Source organism: Opisthocomus hoazin, chromosome 13 (assembly GCF_030867145.1).
Source record: "Opisthocomus hoazin isolate bOpiHoa1 chromosome 13, bOpiHoa1.hap1, whole genome shotgun sequence".
NCBI lineage: Eukaryota > Metazoa > Chordata > Aves > Opisthocomiformes > Opisthocomidae > Opisthocomus > Opisthocomus hoazin.
The window spans coordinates 28,302,007-28,328,375 of record NC_134426.1 but is presented as its reverse complement, the minus strand read 5'-3'; the positions used below and the strand labels follow the sequence as shown (position 1 = coordinate 28,328,375).

Here is a 26,369-nt window from a genome sequence, read left to right as displayed (position 1 = left end):
TGATTTTCCCAGCAGAGGAGCGACCGGCTCACGGCGCGGCAGCAATCGCACGGCTCAGGAGCTGCCAAGAGCCCGCTCACACAGTCGCTCAGGTCAAGCCCGTGGGAGTAAATGGTTTATCTGCAGTTCTACAGGAGGAAGAACTTCTTCTCTCCGAGGGTGACGGAGAGGCTGGAAAGTTGGGCAGAGAGGAACCTGATGAGGTTCAACAAAGGCAAATGCAGGGTCCTGCACCTGGGGAGGAACAACCCCAGGCACCAGGACAGGCTGGGGCTGACCTGCTGGAGAGCAGCTCTGCGGAGAGGGACTGGGAGTGCTGGGGGACGACAGGTTAACCATGAGCCAGCAGCGTGCCCTGGCTGCCAAGAAGGCCAATGGGATCCTGGGGTGCATCAAGAAGAGTGTGGCCAGCAGGGCGAGGGAGGTTCTCCTTCCCCTCTACACTGCCCTGGTGAGGCCTCATCTGGAGTACTCTGTCCAGTTCTGGGCTCCCGACTTCAAGAAAGATGAGGAGCTACTGGAGAGAGCCCAGCGGAGGGCTACAAGGATGATGAAGGGAGTGGAACATCTCCCCTACGAGGAGAGGCTGAGGGAGCTGGGCTTGTTCAGCCTGAAGAAGAGAAGGCTGCGAGGGGACCTAATAAATGCTTATAAATATCTGCAGGGTGGGTGTCAGGAGGACGGGGCCAAGCTCTTTTCAGTGGTGCCCAGTGACAGGACAAGGGGCAATGGGCACAAACTGAGGCACAGGAAGTTCCGTCTGAACATGAGGAAGAACTTCTTCCCTCTGAGGGTGACGGAGCCCTGGCCCAGGCTGCCCAGGGAGGCTGTGGAGTCTCCTTCTCTGGAGATATTCCAGCCCCGCCTGGCCGCGGTGCTGTGCAGCCTGCTCTGGGTGACCCTGCTTGGGCAGGGGGCTGGGCTGGGTGACCCACAGAGGTCCTTCCAACCCCCACCATCCTGTGATTCTGTAAGAGCCTGAAGCCAAGCGTGGCTGCACGCGGCACAGTGACGCATCTGGTGCTGCTCCCCCGGCCAAACGGGTCTGCAGCAGCCTCAGTGCCCAGTCCGCCTGCAGGGCCGGCCGCCCCAGCCACGCCTGGGACAGGCAGCAGCCTTTGCAGTGGCACTGGGGAGGGCACTGCCAGCAGCGCACCCGCCCGGGGGTCTCTCCGCAAGCGCAGCGCACGAGCCCCTCTTCCTTCTCTCCAATGTGCTCATGGGTCCAGCCACAGCCATTAATCAACGGGCTAGACGGAAGGATGGGGTGTAAAACCCCTCAGAGAACGCGTTTTGAGGCAGACAACCTCCCCACCTGGCCTTCAGGAAAACGTCCTCATCAGACACGCGACAACTAACGAGCAAGCACTGCATCCCCTCCAGTGGGATAATCGCTTGGCTGTGCAGACACACGGGCTGACGTTCTCCTCGCGGGCTTCTTGCAGATTAGAGAGAAACCGAACAACTCATTGAAGTTTTCCCTTCGGCCCAGTCTGAGGGACAGGAACGGGAGAGTTTGGCCCTGGGACCCTGCACTGGGATAGTCCAAGTGAGAAGGAGAAGGCTCGGGAGTGAGACACAGGCGCACGGAGGATTTCTAAAGCAGCAAAGGAAAAGGAGCAGGGTTTGGTTTTTTTTTTCACAAAAACTCTCACTGTTCACACAAATACTTTCCCAAAAAACCTAAAGGCAATAGGGAACGTGGGGATAAACCACAGGCAATGCCAGCAGCTCAGTCTGGCTTCGGAGACCCTCCCAGCTGGGTGGTGACTCGGCTGGCTCCTGGCAGATACCCAGCGGTCCAGTCCCTGTGCAAGGCTTCGCCCAAGTCCCTGCACCGGGCTCTGCCGAAAGGCAGCGTCAGGCACTCACCAAACCACAGCGAGTGCCCAGAAAGCACCGGCTGCCTGCCCTCTCCTGCCAGGCTCCCTGCCCGGGCACGCAGCGAGCGGGGAGCCAGCGATGACTGCACAGAAGGCTGCGCACACGCGCAGGCTCCGTCGGCAGTCTGCTTGCAGAGTCCCCTGGGAGGGCTCAGGATGGATGGCCAGTGTCAAACACGGACTTATTAAACAGGCTGATCAAAGCACTGGAAAATTACACGGACCCACAGTTCTGCAGGCTATGGATCTGGGTCTGACAACCAGCTTTCTGGCACCCCGGCACCCCTCCCTCCCCAGCAGAGCCAGCCACGCCGAGCCTTCCCCGCAGCCGCCGATTCGCCTCTCGCTTGGAAAGGCATTTTCCCTACAGCTGCACAACTCCGTGGAGATATTTAGAAAGATGTTTCATGTAGACCCAGCAGCACCCGCTCCCAGGGCGGAGAGACGCTCCTGTTACCTCTGCCCCGCTCGGTGCCGTGCCTGAGCTCATGGCCGAGCGGGCAGGACGGGCGGGCAGCCTCGGAGGTGCGGAGACGCGGCCCGTGCGACAGCAGCACAGCTGTGTGACCCTGCTGGACGGGTACCCGGCTTTCAACCAAAGCCCTGCACAAACCCTCCTGAAGCCCAGGCACGCTGCAAACAGCACGGCTCATGCACCGATGGGTCTTCTGTCCCAGAGGATTATTTGCAGCTGTAAAATAAGACCAGGCTGCTTGGGACCAAACGCAAAAAGACCCAACTCCCCCTCACACGCACTCAGATCACCCCCCGCCACGTCCCCCCATTCATTTGTTCCACACTCCAAGGCTGAAACACAAGCGACAGCCACAAACAGCCCTACGTGCCCGAGACTGCGCCCAGCCGTGCCCGTCTCGGAGCGCCCAGCCAGGGAGCAGGCATCTCCCGAACGCGCGGGCAGGTCCCTGCCGCTGGCCTTGGCAGGATGGAGCCGCAGTCGCCAACCCAGCCAAGTGAGTTCAGGAGCCAGCTGGAGCGGAACTGCAAGCAGAGAAGCCACAGCTTTGTTTTGGGAACGTCAGGTTACGCTGAGGCGCAGCTGATGCAGCTGGAGCTGCCGGACACGGGGCAAGAGCAGCGCTGGATCTGCGGCACTCTCAGCTCTGCCAAGCCATCAGCTGCCAATCAGTCACGGTGCCAATCAGCAGCGGCCATACCACCCTGAGAACGCCTGATCTCGGAAGCTAAGCAGGGTCGGGCCCGGTTAGTACTTGGATGGGAGACCGCCTGGGAATACCGGGTGCTGTAGGCAGTATATATTTCCGAGGGAGGTTCTCCTTCCCCTCTACACTGCCCTGGGGAGGCCTCATCTGGAGTACTGTGTCCAGTTCTGGGCTCCCCAGTTCAACAAAGATGAAGAGCTACTGGAGAGAGTCCAGCGCAGGGCTACGAGGATGAGGAGGGGACTGGAGCATCTCTCCTACGAGGAGAGGCTGAGGGAGCTGGGCTTGTTCAGCCTGGAGAAGAGAAGGCTGAGAGGGGACCTTCGAAATGCCTCTAAATATCTGCAGGGTGGGGGTCAGGAGGACGGGGCCAGACTCTTTCCAGTGGTGCCCAGTGACAGGACAAGGGGCAACGGGCACAAACTGAAGCAGAGGAAGCTCCAGCTGAACCCGAGGAAGAACTTCTTCCCTCTGAGGGTGATGGAGCCCTGGCCCAGGCTGCCCAGGGAGGCTGTGGAGTCTCCTTCTCTGGAGATATTCCAGCCCCGCCTGGCCGCGGTGCTGTGCAGCCTGCTGTGGGTGACCCTGCTTGGGCAGGGGGTTGGGCTGGGTGACCCCAGAGGTCCCTGCCAACCCCGAACATTCTGTGATTCTGTGATCCCTAAGGGCACAACCCACAGCAGAGACACCTGGTGCAGGGGCTCTGGGCAGCTACGCCCCGGTACGGTGGGAGTTCTGATTCTTGGCAAAGGACTAAAGATATCCCCGAGAGCGCTCCGACCCGGCACAGCTCACACCGCCCGGGGCTGAGCACGCAGGCAGTCTCCGCGCTGAAGTGGACAACCAAGCCCTCGGCTGCCGCCGGCCCCGGCCCTGCCGCCGGCTCCCCGTCAGCCTCCCAGCGCAGCGTGAACGCGACCGATGCCAACTCGCGTTTGTCCGCTCCAAACCCTCCCCTCGGGGCAAAGCAGGGCAGCTGCCCCTTCCTGCCGCGCCACCGCTTTCATCAGCAGGGCTCCGCGGTGCGCTGGCTACGCAGAGGATGAGGAGGGCTCTGCGAGGAAGGTGGCTCTCCCCAGAGCAAAGGGCAGCTCTGCCCAGGCAGAACCAGGCTCGCAGCACGCTCTGCTTGTCAGGGAAAGAGGTCATTTCTCAGCTCACCCGGCTCACGTGGAGAGCCGCAGCGCCGAGCAAGGTGCCCGCACCACTCCGAGAGCGCAGCGGCCAGACCACAGCGCGGAGGCACCAGCAGCCAGCGAAAGCGCAGCGGCACCATGAAGAAGCCAGAAGGAACCGAGGAGCCCTTCGTGCCCGGATGCCTCAGCTCCGTGTCGCAGGCGGCTATAAATAACCGCGGGCTGCGACGCCTCGTGCTGCACGGAAAAGCAGAGGATGACTCACACCTCGAAGTCTGCTCTGCTCTTTCGATGCCGTTCGGTCGACAGCATCCGAAGGCACGCCGGCCCGAGCCCCGCGCCTGCATGCCTTTTCGGCGAGGGCCCAGGAGACAAGGAAAGCGGCAGCTTCTCTGCTCTCCAACGCAGAAAAGGAGACCCCACAGCTCCCTTCTCTTTCTCTTTTGCGTCTCCGGACGCTACAGTCTTCTTCCGTGGCGACAGTGCCGCACGAGCCTTCTCGGAGCAGCTTCTTCAAAGCTGGCTGTCGTCCCTTCCGCCATCGTGCAGCCCCCAGATGAGCAAGCTGCCCCTCAGCCATCGGCAAACGCAGCCGTGCCGCTCGCCTGCGCGCGCTGCCGCAGCTTCGCTCCGCAGCGGCCGCATGGCCCCAGCCCCGGCGTGCTGGCAGCGCAGCCAACGGCTCTGCCGAGAGCGGCAGGCGCAGAGCAGAGCCGGCTCCGGACGGGCGCGGGTGGAAGCCACGGCTCGTGGTGTCGGAGCAGAGCAGCAGAGAGGTTCCCCGGCACCGGGGCCGAGCGGAGCTTCTTGCTCTGCCTTTTACAGCACCCGGCTCGGCCGCGGGCGCTGCGAGGCCCTCACGCCCGTCCCCGTCCCCGGCAGCAGCGATGCCGAGCGGACGCCCGCAGCAGCGCAGCCCAGTTCCCGGGTCTGCAGAGCGATGCTTCCCCTCGCAGCGCTGCCGGGCCCGGAGCAGGGACCGCAGGGCCAGCTGGCTGTCACCAGGGAGGAGAGGTGGCAGCGGACAGCAAGCCGCGGGCAAAAGCGGCGGGTGGCTTCCCAGCAGCTGGCAGCGGTCTCTCCCAAGGCCCTTCCAGCCGCCCCGTCAGCAGGGCACAGCCAGCCGCCCTCCCTTAGCACCGCTTCTCCTCGGAGAGCGGGGCAGGTTACAGAATCCCACAATCCCAGCATGGCAGGGGTTGGCAGGGACCTCTGGGGTCACCCAGCCCAACCCCCTGCCCAAGCAGGGTCACCCAGAGCAGGGGGCACAGCACCGCGGCCAGGGGGGCTGGAATATCTCCAGAGAAGGAGACTCCACAGCCTCCCTGGGCAGCCTGGGCCAGGGCTCCGTCACCCTCAGAGGGAAGAAGTTCTTCCTCGGGTTCAGCTGGAGCTTCCTCTGCTTCAATCTGTGCCCGTTGCCCCTTGTCCTGTCGCTGGGCACCACTGGAAAGAGTCTGGCCCCGTCCTCCTGACCCCCACCCTGCAGATATTTAGAGGCATTTCTAAGGTCCCCTCGCAGCCTTCTCTTCTCCAGGCTGAACAAGCCCAGCTCCCTCAGCCTCTCCTCGTAGGAGAGATGCTCCAGTCACCTCCTCATCCTCGCAGCCCTGTGATCTATGATAGGAGTCTCCTCTGATGATCAGCAGTGCTCTTACTAAAGGACGAAATTCTGTTTTCGTCTCTCAGAGAAGAGACGGAGCCGTCAGCACCGCTCCGGGGGCTGCTCCAGCCCCCAGAAACCTCCTCCAGCGCAGAGCCGCTGCCGAGAGGAGCCTGGGCACCGGCGCCAAGCGAGCTCACCAGCCACACCACGCTGACCATGGCCGTGCCACACCGCAGACCGGGCTGCCGCACGCCGGGCTGCTCGCCGGGAGCCGGCACCGGGCTGAGACCTGGCCACCAACTCGTGACGCGTCCCACCAGGAACAAGGCTGCTCTCTCCTGCTCCACGCTGCCTTTGAGATACAACTCCTGCTCCTCTCCCGCCCCACAGTCTTTGCCCAGAGCCCCCCCGCGCGTATCGCAGACAAAAGCCAACTGCTCCTCGGGGAGGTTTAAAAACCAGGATTTTGATGGATCCATTCTGAAACACTTCCACATTCACAAAATTCTCACACCAGTAGAAAAAAAAGTAGGTGAAGACAACAGGCTAAGTGAAAAGCATGGCTGCCAAAAACCAAGCCTGAAACCAGCACAACATCAGAGCAGGTCTCCCGCAAACTCCGTTTAAAATTCTTTAGCAGCCTCCAGCCTCGCTGCTCCTGCGCTCACGCAGACCGAAGACCCCTTTCCATAAATTCCTATTCTGTAATAGCAAAGAAATATTTGGATTTAACAGACTTTCCGTCGAATCAGTTCTCAAGGGAATTAAAAAAAAAAAAAGATTATTTCTAGTATTTCTTAAGTGACTGTACACACTGCCAACATCCCCCCCTCTTCTGACACATCTCCATGTATTTTAAGCACGGAGCGAAGGCCTCGGGGACCCAGGGCGCTGCCGGAACAGCTCATCCCCCGGCACGCGGCCGCAGAGCCGGAGCACGGCCCCGGGGAGCCCAGCGGGTCGGGGGTGCTCCAGCCCCCGTCCCTGCCCGCGCCCTGCCGCCCCACACTCACCGCAGAAGGAGATGATGTGGCTGCTGTCCTCGTGCACAAACTTCCTCGTCACTGCCTCCTCCATGATCTGCTTCACCTGCGGAACAGAGGCCCCGTCAGAGAAAACGCCGAAATTCCGCCGCAGAGCGGAGCGAGGAGACCCGCGGTGGAGCGGGCGCGAGACGCTCGGCTTGCGCCGTGTCTGTAAGGAGACCCCGGGCTCTTCTGAGTGCCTCGAAGAGCACATGAGGTCTCATGGAGAATTGATGCACCTCTCCCCGCCGAGCATCACTGGCTATTTCAAAAAGTCAGGTATAAAAAAAAAGGGGGAGTGTTTCTGAGAAACTTCAAAGCAGGAAAACTACGAGCAGAGAATTTACTGCAGGAATCAAGCACCACTCAGATAAAAGACAGCTTATAAGGGTAATCAAATCTCATATTTAATGCTTCTACAGCACTGTTTTATGGGGCTTTGACAAATCCCACGCGACGCAGCTGCCCCAAGCGACGGTGGCTCTGCCAGCGAGCAGCCGGCACCAAACGGGACGGGGAAGGCTATCGGAGCCGCCCTCCGACCGACCGAGCCTCCACGGCTCATGGCACATCTCTGGCCCTCATTTCAGCGCAATTAATCAAAAGGAAGCCGTGACGCGGGTTGCACATCAGGGGCACGATTAGGGGGAGAAAACAAATAGGAACCCACACAAATCAGGAGCGTGATTTTTGCAGACAGGAGACGGGAGGTCAGAGCTGCCAGGGAAGCAGGCTGCGGGGGACAGGCGCCAGCCTCCGAGCAGCTCCCGGGACCGCCTGGCTACTCCCCAGCAGGAGTCGAGGGACCCCCAGAGCCGGAGATCCCGGGACCGCTGGCACTGCTGCTCGTCACCGGTACCCGGCCCTGCCCGCACCGGCCCTGCCCAGCTCTGCCCTCCGTCCCCTCCGTAGCTCGCAGCCCCCTCGGACCCGCGGCGGCGATACGGCAGGGTCCCCCTGTAAGCAAGCGCCAAGGAGCTCGTCGCGCGTTGAAGCCGTCAGACGTCCCCTCGGAGCACCGCAGCGACCACGCCGCTTCCCCGCGGCTCGCACCGACCAGGGGTACCCGCGGGGCTCAGCCTCAGCCCTCCAGCGCGGAGCGCGTCCCGCCGTGCCGGCAGCCTGGCAGAGCCACCTGAGCCAGCTCGCCGCTCTCCAGACCAGCGTCCCACGCAGCCCATGCTGCTCTGGAGCCAGAAAACCGGGCTGGGCGAGCTTTCTTCCAACCCCGCACAGCAACCGCAGGGTACGAACCCGAGTCGTTGTCGAAGGAGAGGATTTTTTGCAGTGCCTTGACCTCCTCCTTCTGACCATCGGCTGCCAGCAGGCTGTCCCCCCCCGTGCTGAAGGTCTCCCTTTGGGAGCCTGCTGTCCCCCCTCAGTGTCTCCCACTGCTCCTGGCAGCCACCCTGCTGCTGTGCCGACCCCCGCTGCTCTCTGCGGGGAGGACCCTGCAGGGAGCACCCAGACCCGGGTTCTGCTAAAGGCCCTCGAGCAGCCTCGCCCGCTCGGAGACGGCTTCTCCCAGTGCCCACAGGCTGGGGGAACACTGCTGGGGGTGCCCTGGCCTGCAGGGTGGGATCCTGCAGGAAATGTCCTTAGAGCTGGGTGGGTGGGGGGAACGCAGTCCTGCGATCGGCGCAGGGCAGAGCAGGGAACGCAGAGCGGCTCCGAGAGCTCTCGGGCAGCACCTCCTCCGTTTGCCCCCGCGCCTCTGTGGGACGCAGGAGCTGCACACGAGAGACGTGGGGTTCAGCGCTCAGGGAGATCCGAGCCCTGCTCAGACAGCGCTGGAGGAGCTGGCTCTGAGGGCTTGGAGGGTGACGGAGCCCTGGCCCAGGCTGCCCAGGGAGGCTGTGGAGTCTCCTTCTCTGGAGATATTCAAGACCCGCCTGGACAAGGTCCTGTGCAGCCTGCTCTGGGTGACCCTGCTTGGGCAGGGGGTTGGACTGGGTGACCCACAGAGGTCCCTTCCAACCCCTACTATTCTGTGATTCTGTGTTATAATGAAGGTGGCAGCCCCAGTGCGACGGCCCCATGAACCACCCCAGCTCGGCCGGCCGCCGGCCTCCAGCCGGGCTGCGTCCTCCACGCCGTGCCCACCGCAGCCCCGCAGCCGACACCGGCAGACCGCCGGACCTGCCATCCCTCCGCCCGTCCCCTCGTCACCCCGCGGCCTTGCCGGGCAGACCCCAGCCACAGTGCCGAGCCTCTCGCAGCCAGCCCGCCCGACCCTGCTCGGAGCAGCGGTGACTTCCAGCTGTCACCCCCCCAAATCCTGCCGAGATCAGGAAAACTCCAGCTGAACGTTTGGTCCTTCAGCGTTCCGCTCCCAACCGTTTTTCCTTGTAATCACAGAGCTGCCAGCGTGCCCAGATCTCATCTCCTAGTGCCTCTGCAACATCTCGCCTTTCACTCTTTGGTTTCAGAAAATGCAGGGGAACAGGTTCACGGTGCAGAGATGTGGGCGTACGAGAGGCTCTGCTTACCAAGATGTTCTCTCTGAAGGCACAGGGAGGAGGAAAAAACAGCAGGTCAAGACTTGGCCAAGCAAACCTTGCAGGTGTGAGAGACCTTCAGTGGCATCATTGGGGGAATTAAAGTCCTTCGCAAGGTATAATCAAGGTCAGTTATGCACAGATGACAGCTCAATAAAGGAAATCCTTTCACAAATATGGATTAAGAAAAAAAGTCGTATCTAAAGCCACGAGCACCTCTCCGCACGCTAAAGCAATCGGGTCAGCTCCCGCGCCGCTCTGCGCCGTGCTGGGTGACTGACAGAGCCTGCTCGCGGCCCGGGGGGAGCGGGGCTGGCACCGCGGCTTCACCGGCACCGCGCAGCCCAGACCCGCGGGGAACGGCCCCGAGACGGGACCGTGGGACTCGGGGCAGCTCAGGGCGCTGGGCAGTGCACCCGGGCACAGCGCGACGCGGCTCCCGCAGCTCCCGGAGCAGCGACTCCAGCGCAGGAACGCCCCGGGCTCGCAGGGCTCTGCTCCCAGAGACCCGCAGAAAGCTCCCTCCTCTACCTTACTGCGGCCAGGGGCCAAGACCCGCAGCCGACCCCCCTCGGGGCACCTCCTGGCGAGGCTGGGCGAGGGGAGCGAGCTTCGCCCCTCGCTGCATCACGGCCTCGCCCCTCGCTGCATCACGGCTTCGCCCCTCGCTGCATCACGGCTTCGCCCCTCGCTGCATCACGGCCTCGCCCCTCGCTGCATCACGGCCTCGCCCCTCGCTGCATCACGGCTTCACCCCGCTGCCGCGCGCTGAGCACCACGGCTCGGTGCAATCCTCAGCCAGGCTTCACGGCTCCCGCAGGGCTCTACTTCAGACTTCAGCAGCAGAAGGAGCCCTGGGAAGCAGGAATGGGGACAGATCACGGCCCAGCAACGGGAGAGGAGTCCCCCCCTCCATTTGCTGCGTTGAGCGAGACGTAGCCCTTGGCCTGGGCTGCAGTGGTGGATGGAGATGGCTGGCAGCATGCACCTCTCGTCCTCCAGCAGCCAGGCGCCCTCCAAAACCCAGCTCCTCCTCCTCCTCCTCCTGACACCACAAGTGTCCCACCAAGCCATGCCAACCCCTCCTTGCGAAACCCGATGGGCCCCAGACCCGTCCCCGCTCGGCCCCTCGCCGCAGCTTGGCCGAGCTCCAGCGACGCACGCCCTGGGGCCGGGGTCTCCCCTGAGCTGGGCTCTCCCCGCCGCTCGAGCTGCCCCGGGGCCGGGCTGAGCCTCCCGGTCAGCAGGACACGGGCCCCACGCCCGCACACCCCCAGGGAACCCACCAGAAAACGAGGAACACACAACGAGTACCCCCACGGCACCGCTGGCACTGTCTGTATTTCAAACCCCCCAAAACACACTTGGGAATCAACGAGCACAGTTTGTTAGCAGCTTCTGATCAAATCGGGAGCACAGCCAGATGAAAGCGGTGTGTTCGGGTATCTGTCAGCCACCTCCAAGGCCAGCAGCCATGGCAGGACCGTCCTTGGTGGAGCTGGGACCATCTGGTTCCTCGGCGCCCGCGGAGCAGCCGGCTCCGACCCGGCGTCTCGGTGCCAACGCAGCACAGACAACCTGCACTCTCAAGGCACTCACAAAAAAACCTTCCAAGAGACGCAGTTTAGTGGAAAATTACTCATTAAAAGAAAAAAAAAAACCAAACACCCCACTGTATCGACTGAGGTTATCACATTAAACAAAATAAAACAAAATAAATCTCAAGAAATAGCAGTGGAACGGGCATTGCAACCAGGGCTGGAGCGGAACGGAGCCACTACCCGGCGAACATCACGCGCCAGCAGGCAGGGCCAGGCAGCCGGCCCCGGGCTCCTGGCAGAAAACCAGCGTCACACCAAGAAAGTTTTCAAACGGAACCATCTTGCGTTTGCCCACAAATGGACGCGGCTGGCACCGGCAGGACGGCTCCAACCCAGAGAGCCCCAAAGCCCTCGCGCTGTCGCATGCAGACCCCGATGGGCTTGGTCACCCACAGCCCACCGGCACAGAATCACAGAATCCCAGCATGGCAGGGGTTGGCAAGGACCTCTGTGGGTCACCCAGCCCAACCCCCTGCCCAAGCAGGGTCACCCAGAGCAGGGGGCACAGCACCACGGCCAGGCGGGGCTGGAATATCTCCAGAGAAGGAGACTCCACAGCCTCCCTGGGCAGCCTGGGCCAGGGCTCCGGCACCCTCAGAGGGAAGAAGTTCTTCCTCGGGTTCAGCTGGAGCTTCCTCTGCTCCAGTTTGTGCCCGTTGCCCCTTGTCCTGTCGCTGGGCACCACTGGAAAGAGTCTGGCCCCGTCCTCCTGACCCCCACCCTGCAGATATTTGTAGGCATTTCTAAGGTCCCCTCTCAGCCTTCTCTTCTCCAGGCTGAACAAGCCCAGCTCCCTCAGCCTCTCCTCGTAGCAGAGATGCTCCAGTCCCCTCCTCATCCTCGCAGCCCTCCACTGGACTCTCTCCAGTAGCTCCTCATCTCTCTTGAACTGGGGAGCCCAGCACTGGACCCAGCACTGCAGATGGGGCCTCCCCAGGGCAGAGCAGAGGGGGAGGAGAACCTCCCTCGCCCTGCTGCCCACACTCCTCCTCATGCACCCCAGGATCCCATTGCCCTTCTTGGCACCCAGGGCACGCTGCTGGCTCATGGTCACCCTGTCATCCCCCAGCACTCCCAGTCCCTCTCCGCAGAGCTGCTCTCCAGCAGGGCCGCCCCAGCCTGTACTGGTGCCTGGGGTTGTTCCTCCCCAGGTGCAGGACCCTGCCCCTGCCCTGGTTGAACTCCACCACGAACGCCGCAGCCGCCTGCCACGCTGCTCCCGGATCCCCCTGAGAGCAGAGCAGGCCCGTGGCACCGCGGGGACGGAGAACGCAGCCAGCCCGCGCTTGGCTCGCTCCACAGGGAAGGCTCCAACAGCCTCTGAACACGCTGCGTTCCAGCATTTTAATGCTAATTCTCATCTTGCAGCCAGAACAATCTCAACAAATGAAGCCGCCCGCTCTTTATCTGAAGCCAGTCTAAGCAAAATGAGATGTTTGCTCTTCTTTTATTAGAAAGGAAATTAAAACAGCAACTAGTAATTTCGCTGTAGGTAAACTCGAGAGGAATATCATAAAACACGCCACGACAATAAAACCCCTCCTGCTGGCTCCAGCTGTGAGCGTGGAGAAGTCACCCCGGGCAGGGTCACAGGGACACCCCACAACAGGGTGTCCACACCGACTCCGCAGCGTTAACTCCAGTTCCAAGAAGACAACAGGCGACAGCCTGGTCTCGCCACCACCCTCTGAATCACCGACTCGTGGGCAGCCGAGCCAGCCCTGCTCTGCTGCACGCGCTCGGCGGAGGGACGAGGGAAACAATTTTCTTTCCTCCTTGCCCCATCTCCAAAGCGGGATACGAGTGCCGCGGGCGCGGAGTCCTTGGTTATGGCATTCGTCAGGGGCATCGGGAATCCCGGTGCACCCGCTCCAGCGCAGGGATCTGAGCCTGCACCCCAGCGCAGGGATCTGAGCCTGCACCCCGCACCCGCTCCAGCACAGGGATCTGAGCCTGCACCCCGCACCCCAGTGCAGGGATCCGAGCCTGTACCCCGCACCCGCTCCAGCACAGGGATCTGAGCCTGCACCCCGCACCCCACTGCAGGGATCTGAGCCTGCACCCCGCACCCCACCGCAGGGATGTGAGCCTGCACCCTGCACCCCAGCGCAGGGATCTGAGCCTGCACCCCGCACCCCAGCGCAGGGATCCGAGCCTGCACCCTCCTCCCCAGCACAGGGATCTGAGCCTGCACCCCGCACCCCGGCGCAGGGATCTGAGCCTGCACCCCGCACCCCACTGCAGGGATCTGAGCCTGCACCCCGCACCCCACCGCAGGGATGTGAGCCTGCACCCTGCACCCCAGCGCAGGGATCTGACCCTGCACCCCGCACCCCAGCGCAGGGATCTGACCCTGCACCCTGCACCCCAGCGCAGGGATCTGACCCTGCACCCTGCACCCCAGCGCAGGGATCTGACCCTGCACCCCGCACCCCAGCGCAGGAATCTGAGCCTGCACCCCGCACCCCAGCGCAGGGATCTGAGCCTGCACCCCGCACCCCAGTGCAGGGATCTGAGCCTGCACCCCGCACCCCAGCGCAGGGATCCAAGCCTGCACCCCGCACCCCAGCGCAGGGATCTGAGCCTGCACCCCGCACCCCAGCGCAGGGATCTGAGCCTGCACCCCGCACCCCAGCGCAGGGATCTGAGCCTGCACCCCGCACCCCAGCGCAGGGATCTGAGCCTGCACCCCGCACCCCAGCGCAGGGATCTGAGCCTGCACCCCGCACCCCAGTGCAGGGATCTGAGCCTGCACCCCGCACCCCAGCGCAGGGATCTGAGCCTGCACCCCGCACCCCAGCGCAGGGATCCGAGCCTGCACCCCACACCCCGGCGCAGGGATGCGAGCCCAGCGCTCCCCGGCTCTCCTTCGCTTCCCCTTGGCCCGACCCGCTCCACCGCAGCCCAAACACTGCTACTCACGTTTTGTGTGACTAACCGCTTGTTTTCCCCCATCAAAAATGAGAACAAAACCGTAGGGGCCCAGCAGCCCCCCGTGAGGGATGCAGGCTTGGATCGGATCTCTCCGCTACAGCATTCCCAGGGCAAGGCTTCACCCCTAAGTCCAATTTTCCCCCAACAGAGCTTCATACCCATACCCAGCCCCCGCTGCCACTTACACTGGTGGAGCAAACCGAATATTACAGCAGCCACAACAAGCACCGAGGTGCAGAGATCAGGAGGAAACAGCATCCCAGAATCTCAGCATGGTGGGGGTTGGCAGGGACCTCTGTGGGTCACCCAGCCCAACCCCTGCCCAAGCAGGGTCACCCAGAGCAGGCTGCACAGCACCGCGTCCAGGCGGGGCTGGAATATCTCCAGAGAAGGAGACTCCACAGCCTCCCTGGGCAGCCTGGGCCAGGGCTCCGGCACCCTCAGAGGGAAGAAGTTCTTCCTCATCTTCAGCTGGAGCTTCCTCGGCTTCAGTTTGTGCCCGTTGCCCCTTGTCCTGTCGCTGGGCACCACTGGAAAGAGTCTGGCCCCATCCTCCTGACTCCCACCCTGCAGATATTTAGAGGCATTTCTAAGGTCCCCTCTCAGCCTTCTCTTCTCCAGGCTGAACAAGCCCAGCTCCCTCAGCCTCTCCTCGTAGGGGAGATGCTCCAGTCCCCTCCTCATCCTCGCAGCCCTCCGCTGGACTCTCTGCAGCAGCTCCTCATCTTTCTTGAACTGGGGAGCCCAGCACTGGACACAGCACTGCAGATGGGGCCTCCCCAGGGCAGAGCAGAGGGGAAGCAGAACCTCCCTCGCCCTGCTGCCCACACTCCTCGTGATGCACCCCAGGATCCCACTGGCCTTCTGGGCACCCAGGGCACACTTGCTCCGAGGCAATATTGACTCACACCTCTCTCTCAGCTGGCTGGGTTTCCCAGGCAGGGCACCCCACCGCCCGCACTGCGGATCCCTCGGTGATGTCTGCAGTCACGGTTCGCCCCGCCGCGCTTCCTGCGAACCTTCCGCTGTTGTTCAGGCGTTCGTGCTGAAGCGCAGCATCCCCACACATCTGGACGTGCTCGTCACTCTGTGGAACTGCCCGCGGACGCACACCAAGCCCCGAGGCTGGTCCTCCTCCCAGCCCGGTCTCCAGGCGAAGCTCGAGCTGCTTTGCCCAGAAACAGTAAGGCCTTCTGCTGAGCGTCTGCGTGGCCCGCGTCCCGCAAGGAAACGACGCACCGTCAAAAATACAGCCGAAACGCAGACGTCTTCCGCTCCCTCTGAGCATCCACCTCTGCACGGGGTGCGCAGGGCTCGGGTGGGACGGGAGGACGCAACGCCGGAGCCGGGCAGCGGCACTGCCCGCACCCTCTCGGAGCCCATCGCGCCTCGGAGGGCAACCGAGCCCCGGCCGACGCGGTGCCAGGCAAAGCGACCCTGCCCCGCAGCGGCACGGCAAGGGCTCCCAGGGACCCCCGCGGACGCAGGGCAGCCGGGGGAAGCCCTCCTCCTCCCCGCTCCCTCTACCAGACCGCGGGAAGAGAACTGCGATCCCGGATCAATCCACAGGGAATCAGCAAGGGCACCCCGACAAGCAGCCAGCGCAGCCAGCACTGTGCTCAGGACCTACAGCTGCTGCTCGTCGTTCAAGTCTCCTCACTAAACCTCAGCGCGTTTCTTCTCCACGAACCCGTTCAATCTGCTCTTCTAGATCTTAAAAAAAAAAAATCCCAAAACTAAACCAAAAAAACCCAACAAAAAAACCCCCACGTTGATGATACAGGCTTTAAACTTGGTTTGCTTTCGTACAGCCGCTTTTCAAATTCTTTTATGAGCTGCTGTCTTCTCACTCGAGTCTTTAAGCACCGCTTTGATTATGCATTTGGAAGTTCACTCTAGCACTTAAAAACCCCATTTTACATGTTAGTGTTGGTGCAACAAGCCCACACGGGCACCCCTTGCTGCAGTCTGAGCATTTCTCTACTTCTTTCTCCGAGTCGAGGTCTCTTTCCAGGAACAAGCCCTGGCTCAGCCCCGCAGAAAACCGTTTCTGTGCGCTGTGCGGGACCTGTCCACGCAGCGCTGCGCCATCGGCCCTTCCCCGGCACTGCAGAACGCGGTAGGATCACTTGGCGAAGCAGACAGAATCACAGCATCACAGCATGGCAGGGGTTGGCAGGGACCTCTGGGGTCACCCAGCCCAACCCCCTGCCCAAGCAGGGTCACCCAGAGCAGGGGGCACAGGACCTTGTCCTGGCCGGTCTTGAATATCTCCAGAGAAGGAGACTCCACAACCCCTCTGGGCAGCCTGGGCCAGGGCTCCGTCACCCTCAGAGGGAAGAAGTTCTTCCTCGGGTTCAGCTGGAGCTTCCTCTGCCTCAGTTTGTGCCCGTTGCCCCTTGTCCTGTCGCTGGGCACCACTGGAAAGAGTCTGGCCCCGTCCTCCTGACCCCCACCCTTAGGCACGGCTGCACCAAGGAGCAGCACCGTTCCCCGCGCCGCGGCCCCAGCAGCACGCCGCCGGGCTTTGCCACCAGCTCGCCCACCATTCCCGGCAGAAACGCCGGGGTTTTGGCTCTGCCTCGTGCCACCGGCCGTCCCGCGTCCGAGGCAAAGCAAGCGCAGAGCCTCTGCTCAGCTCTCGGACACAAAGGCATCGCCCCAAGCCCCCACTGCTGGACCCCCCGCTCCGGCGCCCGCAGCAATCTCTGCAGGGCCCATCGCGCCAGGGACGGTGGAGACAAGGACCAGCACACCCACCCGCACCGCAGCCGAACGCCACGTCTTCAGCTACAGCAGAGCTTAGTCCAGCAGCTCTCTCTAACCAGATTTATCTTCTCATTTGAAAATGAAATGTCTGCCCACCGCCTGTCTCGTTGCTTTAGCTGACAAAGCTACAACATCCTTTTTTAGCAGATTTGTTTATAAAACTCACATTATCAGACTCGGTGTTCCAAGATACGGTTCCTTATCTTCCCAGCAGCAAACACCGCAGGTGCCAGACTTTTCCAGCACCATCACAAGCCGCAGCCAAGCTCTGCCACTTATCTGAGAGTCTACTAGCTGACCATTAGACTGGATATTAGGAAAAATGTCTTTACTGGCAGAGTGGTCGGGCACTGGACCAGGCTGCCCAGGGCAGTGGGGGAGTCCCCGTCCCTGGAGGGGTTCAAACACCGTGTGGATGTGGTGCTTCAGGACGCGGTTTAGCAGGCAGGGGGGCGTGGGGCTGGCGGTTGGACTTGATCTCAGAGGTCTTTTCCAACCTGAATGATTCTGTGATTAAATAACTCCAATTAATTGTGCTCCAGCCGGCTAGAACACTGGCAGCTTCAGAGGACGGGCACCGCTAACACCCAGAGGCGTCACGGGCTCTGGCAGCCATCGCGGCGGAGCAGCGGAGACCCCGGCCCCCTCGCACGGCCGGGCACAGCGCGGGGCCAGCTCCACGGCACCACGCTCCTGCCTGCAAAGCCGCCTGGCGGCTCCGCATCCGCGCTGCCACAGAAACACCGATCGCAATCCGACCAGCTGAGACCTTGGGCTTTGCTAAAAGTCTTGTTTCATTATTCATCACCGCTTACTCAATAAAACATCGCACCTTCCGCAGCCGGGGTATCGTCCCCGGGACGCACGTGGGGCCAGCAGACCCTCCCCAGGGTCCGCGGGTGCTCTCGGCTGGGCACGGCGCCGACTCTCCTCAGGGTGGGGGGAGGAGGAGGAAGGTGTCAAGGCGTATAAACTCTGAATACTGGGAGAGTTTGCTGGAAAAGAAATCAAAAAGACATTCAATGGGAGGGTCCACAGAGCAACCTTGTACCCCGGGGGGAACAGAACGGCCCCAGCGACACGTACTCGCCGACAGTATTTTGCACCAGATCTTCTTCGCAGGGCAGCGACTTCCGGCCAAAAATTCCATCCATGCAACCCTAATTTAAGACCACTTAAGATCACGTTGCCGCTGGTTCTATTCCCGTGGCGCTTGTCACGCGCAAACTGCCGTGCCATCTGTCGGCACCGCCGCGAGCACCGCGTCAGGCGCTCGCCGAAGGCGCTGCCACCTCTCCGCAGAAACCTCGGTCATTTCTCTGCTTCCAGCACCAGCAGCCCCGGACCCACCTGCACTGGAACCGGGTGCAGCCCCCAGCCCCGGACCCACCTGCGCCAGAACCGGGTGCAGCCCCCAGCTCCAGACCCACCTGCGCCGGAACTGGGTGCAGACCCCAGCCCCAGACCCACCTGTGCCAGAACCGCGTGCAGCCCCCAGCCCCGGACCCATCTACACTGGAACCGGGTGCAGCCCCCAGCCTCGGACCCACCTGCACCGGAACCGGGTGCAGCCCCCAGCCCCGGACCCATCTACACTGGAACCGGGTGCAGCCCCCAGCCTCGGACCCACCTGCACCGGAACCGGGTGCAGCCCCCAGCCCCGGACCCATCTACACTGGAACCGGGTGCAGCCCCCAGCCTCGGACCCATCTGCGCCAGAACCGGGTGCAGCCCCCAGCCCCGGACCCATCTACACTGGAACCGGGTGCAGCCCCCAGTCCCAGACCCACCTGCACCAGAACCGGGTGCAGACCCCAGCCCTGGACCCACCTGCGCCGGAACCGCGTGCAGCCCCCAGCCCCGGACCCGTGCAGACCCAGGGATTCCCACGGCGCCCAGGACGGCGTCCTGGCAGCAGAGCGGGGAGCACGGAGCCTCCTCGGACGCTCGTCTCCCTGAACGCCGGGAAGGCAGGCGAAGGGAGGCGGAAAGCGGCACGGAACCCGGTGTGGGCAGCAAAGATCAAGCCCGGGGTTTCTGGAGCAGGAGAGCTCTTCTGCGCACCGCTGCTTTTATCTTCAAAAGGAGAGAAAATGGTCCCCAGCGATCAGTAATACGCTTTTCAGCAGAGATCGATGCGGGCAATCGAGAGATGCTGCATTAAAGCCGTCTGTTTACTTTTGATATCGGAACATTTGGAAAAGGCTGACCCGGGTGCTTGAGAGACATCAGGAGGGCCCTCTGCAAACAGCAGCTTTCATTAGGAGCCTGCAGCTTATCATCCTCATCTTCATTTTGCCTGAGCAGTTCTGACAGCTACACAAAGGCCTTCTATTTATTTTTTTTTTAAATTGGCCTCGAGAACATTTAAAGCTATCAACATTAATTTTTCAAATCCTAATAACAGTAAATTAATTTACAATTTTCCCCCGATCCAGAATGAAATAGCTGGCATTGACACCTGCAATCTGACGTTCTGGAACCACCGGCGTGCACACACGCTCCAGAAAAACAACCCCAGGCGGTGGCAATCCCGCTCCGTCCGGCCTCTCCGCGTGGCTTCCCGGGGAGCGGGCGGCACGGCTGCGGGGGGGTCCTGCCAGAGGGTGGGAGGGAGGAGACGGGTCACCGGGGGAGGTGATGACGGAGCCAGTCCACAGCTACATAGTGACGGCCACCCAAGCCGTTGAAATATAAATATATCCGACAGCAGAGCAGGGACACCGGCAAGCGAGCGCGCTGTGGTGGGTCAGCGACAGCTTTAAAAACCACTCGGAGAACAGGCGGCGGACGCTCGACACGGGCACCGCCGCCACGGGCGAGTAGAAGACCCCAAGCTACTCCCCGAGCGGGAAGTTAAACACCAAGGAAGCTTCTGCAGAAGGAGCGAGACAACCGTTCGCTTTCGTATTCGGTTCAGCTCTTCTCACAAGGAACGGCGCGGCACGGCGCGGCACGGTCTGCGGCGCGCGGGTGAGACCTGCTTCCACGCCCGCGCGCCGCGCAGGCACCTGCGGGTGGGCACAGACCTGCCCCAGCATTCACCCCTGCCGAAAACAAAACTTGCTGAAGAAGGGGAGGAGCGGGGGTCGCAAGAAGAGTATCGTTAGTCAAAAATCCAATTTCATGGGTCGCAAGAATATCGTTAGTCAAAAATCCAATTTCGTGGGTCGCAAGAATATCGTTAGTCAAAAATCCAATTTCGTGGGTCGCAAGAATATCGTTAGTCAAAAATCCAATTTCCTTTTAAACCCGGACATTTCAGCCTCTGGGTTTTTAAAGCAGCCTCATCCCGCGCGATGACAGCTCTGAACACACCAGAGCGGGTCTGGCGGTGCCTCTCCTCCCGCGGAACAGCGAGCCGGGCTCCTCAGCCCTGCGGCTGGCAGGACCAGCACGGGGGGAAGGAAAACGTCGGCGATGGCACAGCTCACTCGGCGCTGCGAATCCGCCGCAGAGCAGGACTTCTTAAAAATCAAACGGCATTAACCATGGCAACAGCCAGACACCGAAGTCCGTTTGCTCACTGCCGTGCTCTGGTTAATTCTGATTTACTGAGTATCCACCTTCTCTAATTAGACCTCGTCTTCACAGTGCTTTATTCCTCCGGCTATCGCCCACGGACGGCGGACATGGTGCGGCTGCCCATGCGCGATCCACGGCCGGCCCTGCCGCAGCGGGGCTCTGCGGGACAGGAGAGCCCACGGAGCCGTGGCTGCAGCCGTGCAACCGAGACACGGCCTCACGGCGTGAGGATGCGCAGCTTTGGGAAAGGTAACAATCCCAGCGGTGGGGGGGAAAAACGGGACGGAGATCTCTGCAGTTCGCCCTTTCTACTACTCCTTGGAGCCTGCACAAGCTCCTGGCTTAACCTGAAGTCAGTCTGGGGAAGGAAAAATAAAAAAACCCACAAATCATGAGCAAAATGGGCCTAAGGAGCAGGGAGCAAGAGGCAAAAGCACGCCCCACCAGCTCCCAATTTCAGGGATGTTGCTAAATAATTAACTCCATCGCCTTCGGGATCGTGCTTCCCCAGGTGTTTCTGAAAGCCAGCAGAGCAAACCGCAGGCGGAGGGAGCGCAGCGCACGGGTCCAAAGGGGGATTCGCCCGCCCGGGTGCCGGGGCACAAGCAGCCCACTACGCCGAGAGCCCTGCCAGCTCCCGCCGCTTCCAGCGGGCACCGGGCTGGGAGAATCCCCAAGGTCGGCACAACCAGCTGGTGCCTGCGCGGGCAGAGATCCCTCACCCGCACCGGCGTCCCGAGGCAGAGCCTGCAGTGGCGAGACCACCAGACGAAACCCCGTGCCCTGCGTCTGCACGGCCCATGGTGGAGGGCTGCTGGCGAGGCGCTGGATGCTGCCACACAGCCCCGGCGCGTTGGCTGGTGGCACGTCCCCAGGGGCTGTCCCACGCCCACCTCGCTCCTTCAGCCCTCACCGGCGTTCACCAAACCCTCGCGCAATCCGGTTATTTCGCCAAAAGCCCGCGGAAGGGCACGCCGCAGCCCTCGGCTCCAGCTGCACTTCCCTCCGGCGCTCGGCCCCGGAGAGGAGCCTGGTACGGACGCCGGCGTGGAGGATGCTCGGGCGCGGAGGATGCTCGGGCGCGGAGGATGCTCGGGCGCGGAGGATGCTCGGCCGCGGGGACAGCCCGCGAGGCCGCGGAGCCGCGGCCGTCACGCCACCGGGCCGTCCTGGCCTCCCAGCCGCAGCGGCCGAGCGCAGGCTGCTGTTGCGTCTCTCTCCGCTCAGCAGCCGCCGCAGGCAGACGGTAATAACGCCATGCCGGCTCCATCCGCGACGCCGAATAAATGTCATCCCCTCTTTCTGGTTTAATAGCTGTTGCCAAGGCAACAAGTAGCAGTCCTCACCACCACACCCGGCCCAGGACGAAGGGTGGGGAGCGGTCGGGGTGAACAACCGCGCGGCGCTGCCAGCCCCCCAGCCCCACCGCCCGCGGGGGCACCTCCAGCAGCGCTGTCCCACCTTCCGCAGCCCGTCAGCCGGATGCCACCGCGCTCGCGGGACCAGGCACCGAACCTCACGCATGACACCCTCCAAAACCCCGGAGCGGTGACAGACCCCGGCCGGGAGATGACCACCGCTCCCGTGCCTCCACGCACCAGCAACCCACGAGCTGCGTGGACCGTGGGCTCCCCAGACCCACCATGGCTCACCACGCGCACGCCGCAGACGCAGACGGGAGGAGCTGGAGGCAGCTGAGCATCAAACGCCGCATCAGCTAACGGAGCTGACGATGCCCGCGACGGGTGTCCAGAGCAGGCCAGGCCACGGCGTCGCGCTGGACACGCGACACACGCGTGCGGCTCCCCGTGTGCGTGGCCGGCTGCGGGTGCAGCCCCGTCCGTGCCGGGCTCCCAGCACCCTGCAAAGGGCACCCGGCCGCAGTGGGGGCTCGCCCCGTCCCAGCGCCCCGTCCCAGCGCCCGTCACCCCTTTTCTTCCCTTGCGGAAAACCCCCAGTCGTGAGAGCGGCTCTGCCACCGGCGATGACAACCACGGTGCAGCGGGGTGCCGGACCCCACGGGTGCTGCCGGGACGCTCCTGCCCACCCGCGAACGGGGCAGCTGCGGGACCCCGCGCCGGGGCTGGGGGGCTCGGGGCTGGGGGGGGGGGGTGTTAGACTGGCAGCAGCCCGCGGCGCGCAGCGGGCAGGCGAGCCCGGCCCCGGGGCTGCCCTCCTGGGGGGTCCCACGCCGCGGGTCACCGAGCCGTGACAGGGGACCGGAGGGGTGCGGGGGGTGTGGGGGGGGGGGGGTGCCGCGGCCGTCCCGCACCCACCTCCTTCTTGACGGTGCGCAGCAGCCGCTGCCGGGTCTCCGCGTCTGTGGGGAGAAGGGGGAGAGGCCCGTTAGCGCGGCCCGGCCCGGCCCGGCCCCGCCGCCCGCCCGCCCGCCCGCCCGCCCCGGCCCGGCCCGGCCCGGCCCGGCCCGGCCCTGCCCTACCCGCCGGGGCCGCCGCCATGGCCGCGCCGCTCCGCTCCGCCGCGCCCGCAGACTGCCGGCCGCGCCGGGACCGGGCCGCGGGGCCACGCCCACCAGGGCGTGGCCTCCGCCTCCGCCGCCAATCCGCGCCCGCCGCCGGGGGGACGGGGCGGGGCCTCGCCGGCAGCGCGCGTCCGCCCCTCGGAGGGGGGCATCCGCCTACCGGGACCCCCCCCAGCCCCCCCCAGCCGGGGCAGGAAGGCCGGGACGGGCGGGGAGAGCCGTTCCCGGGAGCGCCGAGGTGCCCCCGGTGAAGCCGCGGCCCGGCCGGGGGAAGCCCTGGCGCCCGCCGTCAGCCGGGGCCGCCATCGGCGAGCCCATCGCTGCCCCGGGCACTGCCATGGAAACGGCACCGGGCTCCTCCCCGCTCCCGGGAGCCGCAGACCGCGCCGGGGCAGCGGCACCGGGCCACGCCGGCACACGGACACCGGCCACGCTGTGCACAGGAACCGGTCACACCACACACCGGCACATGGCCACCAGCCACGCTGCACGCGGGCACGCGGACACCGGCCACAATGTACATGGCCACCAGCCACACTGCACACGGACACCGGCCACGCCACGCTCGGATACTGGCCACGCTGCACGCTGGCACACGGACAACGGCCACGATGTCCATGGCCGCCAGCCACGCTGGCACGCGGACACCGGCCACGATGTCCATGGACACCAGCCACACTGCACAATGGCACATGGCCGCCAGCCACGCTGCACGCGGACACCGGCCACGCTGTGCATGGATACCGGCCACGCTGCACACCAGCACATGAACACTGACCAAGCTGTGCATGGATACTGGTCACGCCACACACCAGCACATGGACACTGGCCACACTGTGCACAGATACTGGCCACACTGCACGCTGGCACACGGACAACGGCCACGATGTCCATGGCCACCAGCCACACTGCACATGGACACCGGCCATACTTCACAATGGCACATGGCCACCAGCCACGCTGTGCACCAGCACGTGGCCACCACCCACACCACACGCAGACACCGGCCATGCTGTGCACGGACACCGGCCACGCTGCGCACCAGCACATGGACACTGGCCATGCTGTGCATGGATACTGGTCACACCACACGCTGGCACACAGACACTGGCCACGCTGCGCACCAGCACATGGCCACCAGCCACACCACACGTGGACACCGGCCATGCTGTGCACGGACACTGGCCATGCTGCACCCACACACTGGCCACGCTGTGCACGGACACCGGCCACGCTGCGCACCAGCACACGGCCGCCATCCCCTGTCATGGCCGCGGTCAGCGCCGGCTGCCACCGCTTGGGAAGGGACCCCGTCCCGGCGCAGAGCAGGGAGGTTCCCACCCCGTTACCAACTCCCAGCGCTCAGCCCTGGGCAGCGGGAGCTGGGCTGCGTCGGAGCGGCTGCGCTTCGCTGGGTGCTGGGGCTCGGTGGCCCTGCAGACGGCCAGAACCAGGCGTGCCGACGCCTCGGCTCTGCCACGAGGACAGAAGGGAGTTCCACGTTCGGGATTAATTGGAATTTGGCCCCGTCCTGTCCTTCCCGGCTGGCACAGGGGCCAGGAGAATACCTGTGCCATATCCGCCGTGGAGAAAACCTATTTCCTTGTACGCTGTTTGCTTTCCACTGTTTATTTGCTCGCTAAACACCCTGCGAGCAGAGGTGGGGGCAGCGCAGGTGCTGCTGAGCCACAGCCACAGGGCCGGCTTGCGCAGGGGCACGTGGCTGCCGATCCAGACGGGTCTGGGGGTCCGTGGGAATCCAGCCCGGCAGCTCCAGGTGCCGCTGCCGGGGGGTCACAACGCCCATCTGCAGTCACTGGGTGCCGACTGGACCCCTGGGACGCAGATCTCAGCCCCGGGGTCACCCCTGGCCACAGGCTGGGGCCCCGCGAGCGACACCGACTCGGTGTGCTGCGCCGGGGGTCTCGCCCCTGGTTCATCCGCACGGCTGCAGGTCTGCACCCCGGACCCCCGAGGCAGGAGCCCAGGTCAGCACCACTGCACCTCGCCCGCCCTGCAGCCTGTGCCGGGGGTCTGCCCATGGAGACCCCCGCGGACGGGGTCCCCTTCGCCCAAAGGCAGGTGGGAGGAGAGGGAGCGCGGGTGCTGAGAGGCAGCGCCCAGGGCTCTGCAGCTCTGCCCGGAGACCCGCACAGGACCCGGGCCCGTGCTCACCATCAGCCCAGACCCAGCTCCGCTGCTTGGCCACCCCCCCTGTCATTTATTGATGACCGCAGGGCCTACAGTCTTGAGCGGGCAATTAAGACAAGCTAATAAACACTCATAATGAAGGCACTGCGGCCCCATAAAGCACCACCTAAGAGCGCCGTCAGCCATCAGCAGCGAGTCCAATTACCCAGGGCAGAGACAGCCGACGCGCCCCGCCGACCCGAGCTGTCGCAGCGCCGAGCCGCAGCTCTGCGTACGTGCAGGTGCCGGAACGGAGACGGTGCCGGGTCCCCGAGGAGCCGGGGCACGTCACGCACGGCACCTCGCGCGGCTCCGGTCTCTGCAAAGCTGCTGGGGCGCGGGATGAGGCTGACCTAAACCAACAGCGCCTGCCAGCCAGGAGAGCCCGGGCTGCCCGACCGAGCTGCGAGCTTGGCCTCGGGCAGGCAGGCGAGGTTCTGCTGCCTGCTTCTCGCTTTTGCCACTGTGAAAACGATGTTGGAGGCGCTGACTTGCTGCTTGACCGGCACAAGAGCGGGGAGAGCAGGAACCGCTCAGTTTAGCACCCGAATCCGGAACATGACCCTGCCCAAGCTGAGCCAGAACAGCTCTTCCAGGACGTTCCCCAACGAACCTACCAACCCCACTTATTTTAGGGGCCAGGATGAGCCGAAGCAACTTGTGCCGCTCCCAGGACTCCTCAGCAGCTCTGCCCTAGCGTTTGGGCTCTGGACAAGCGCTGCCCGGTTCCCCCCGCGCCCGTGCCAGCAGGATGCGGCCGAGGGACGCTGCCGAGGGAGCCCACCCCCCTCCCGGGCTGCGCCGAGCTCGGGGGAGCGATGACCACCCCCGAACGCGCAGCGTGGGCAGGGGGAAGCCCCGGGGAGCCAGCGGATCGTTTTGATCCCTGCGAATGAACCGTGCCGGTGCTGTGCAATCCGTCAGGCTCTGCGGGCTGGCTAGCGCACGGCGGGCAGCGTCCACACGCCCAACGAACCCGGGGCGGTGCCGGCGCTGCCGGGGGACCCCGCACCGAAAAAGGCAACGCTTAGGCCATGTGAGAGGGACAAAAAGCGATTTTCCTGGCTTTTCTCCCCAAGGAACAGCGGTGCTGTACAGGGGGTGGGAGCTGTTACTCATTTGTGGCCTTCCTTTGGGGAGAAATTAGCTTGAACACGCACAGAGACAAGCTCTCCACAAGCCTTGCTGGTTCCTTGTCCTTGGAAAATTCTGCTTCTCCCTGGATTAAAGACGGGTGGGAGACGACTGGTCCCTGTTTTCTGAAGTCTGGAGAGCTTAAATGAGAGCACGTTGATCTATACTTAATGTGATTAAGTTACATCTCCGAGTATCATGCTAATTAAATTAAACTTCCCACTGCTGCCTCGGCAGCTTAAGCAGGGTGGTTTTAAGACCACAATTCTCTGCATTTCATTGCACGGATGAGCAAGTAGGATAAAAGCAATCTGCGAATCAAATAATCGTACTGTTGAGAAACAGCTTCTAACGCGGCGGAAATTCAGATTTCAATCTGATTTGAGCTAGATGTTAAATCTAAAG

At 63.4% G+C, this 26,369-nt stretch overlaps 1 protein-coding gene and 1 pseudogene across 2 annotated transcripts in view; one reads left to right on the top strand and one right to left on the bottom strand.

Moving 5' to 3' along the window:
• The window catches only part of SGSM1 (small G protein signaling modulator 1), a 52,493-nt gene extending 29,838 nt beyond the window's left edge, over positions 1-22,655 (bottom strand). For both annotated transcript variants that reach the window (XM_075435014.1, XM_075435013.1), the window contains exons 1-3: positions 22,599-22,655; positions 22,435-22,478; positions 6,820-6,895 (exon numbers count right to left, since the gene is read on the bottom strand). In XM_075435014.1, coding sequence (XP_075291129.1) covers positions 6,820-6,895; positions 22,435-22,478; positions 22,599-22,617 — 139 coding nt within the window. In that variant the 5' untranslated portion in view covers positions 22,618-22,655. The remainder of the gene's footprint in view (positions 1-6,819; positions 6,896-22,434; positions 22,479-22,598) is intronic.
• On the top strand, positions 3,045-3,153 carry LOC142363071 (5S ribosomal RNA; annotated as a pseudogene).
• Positions 22,656-26,369: the final 3,714 nt, after the last annotated feature.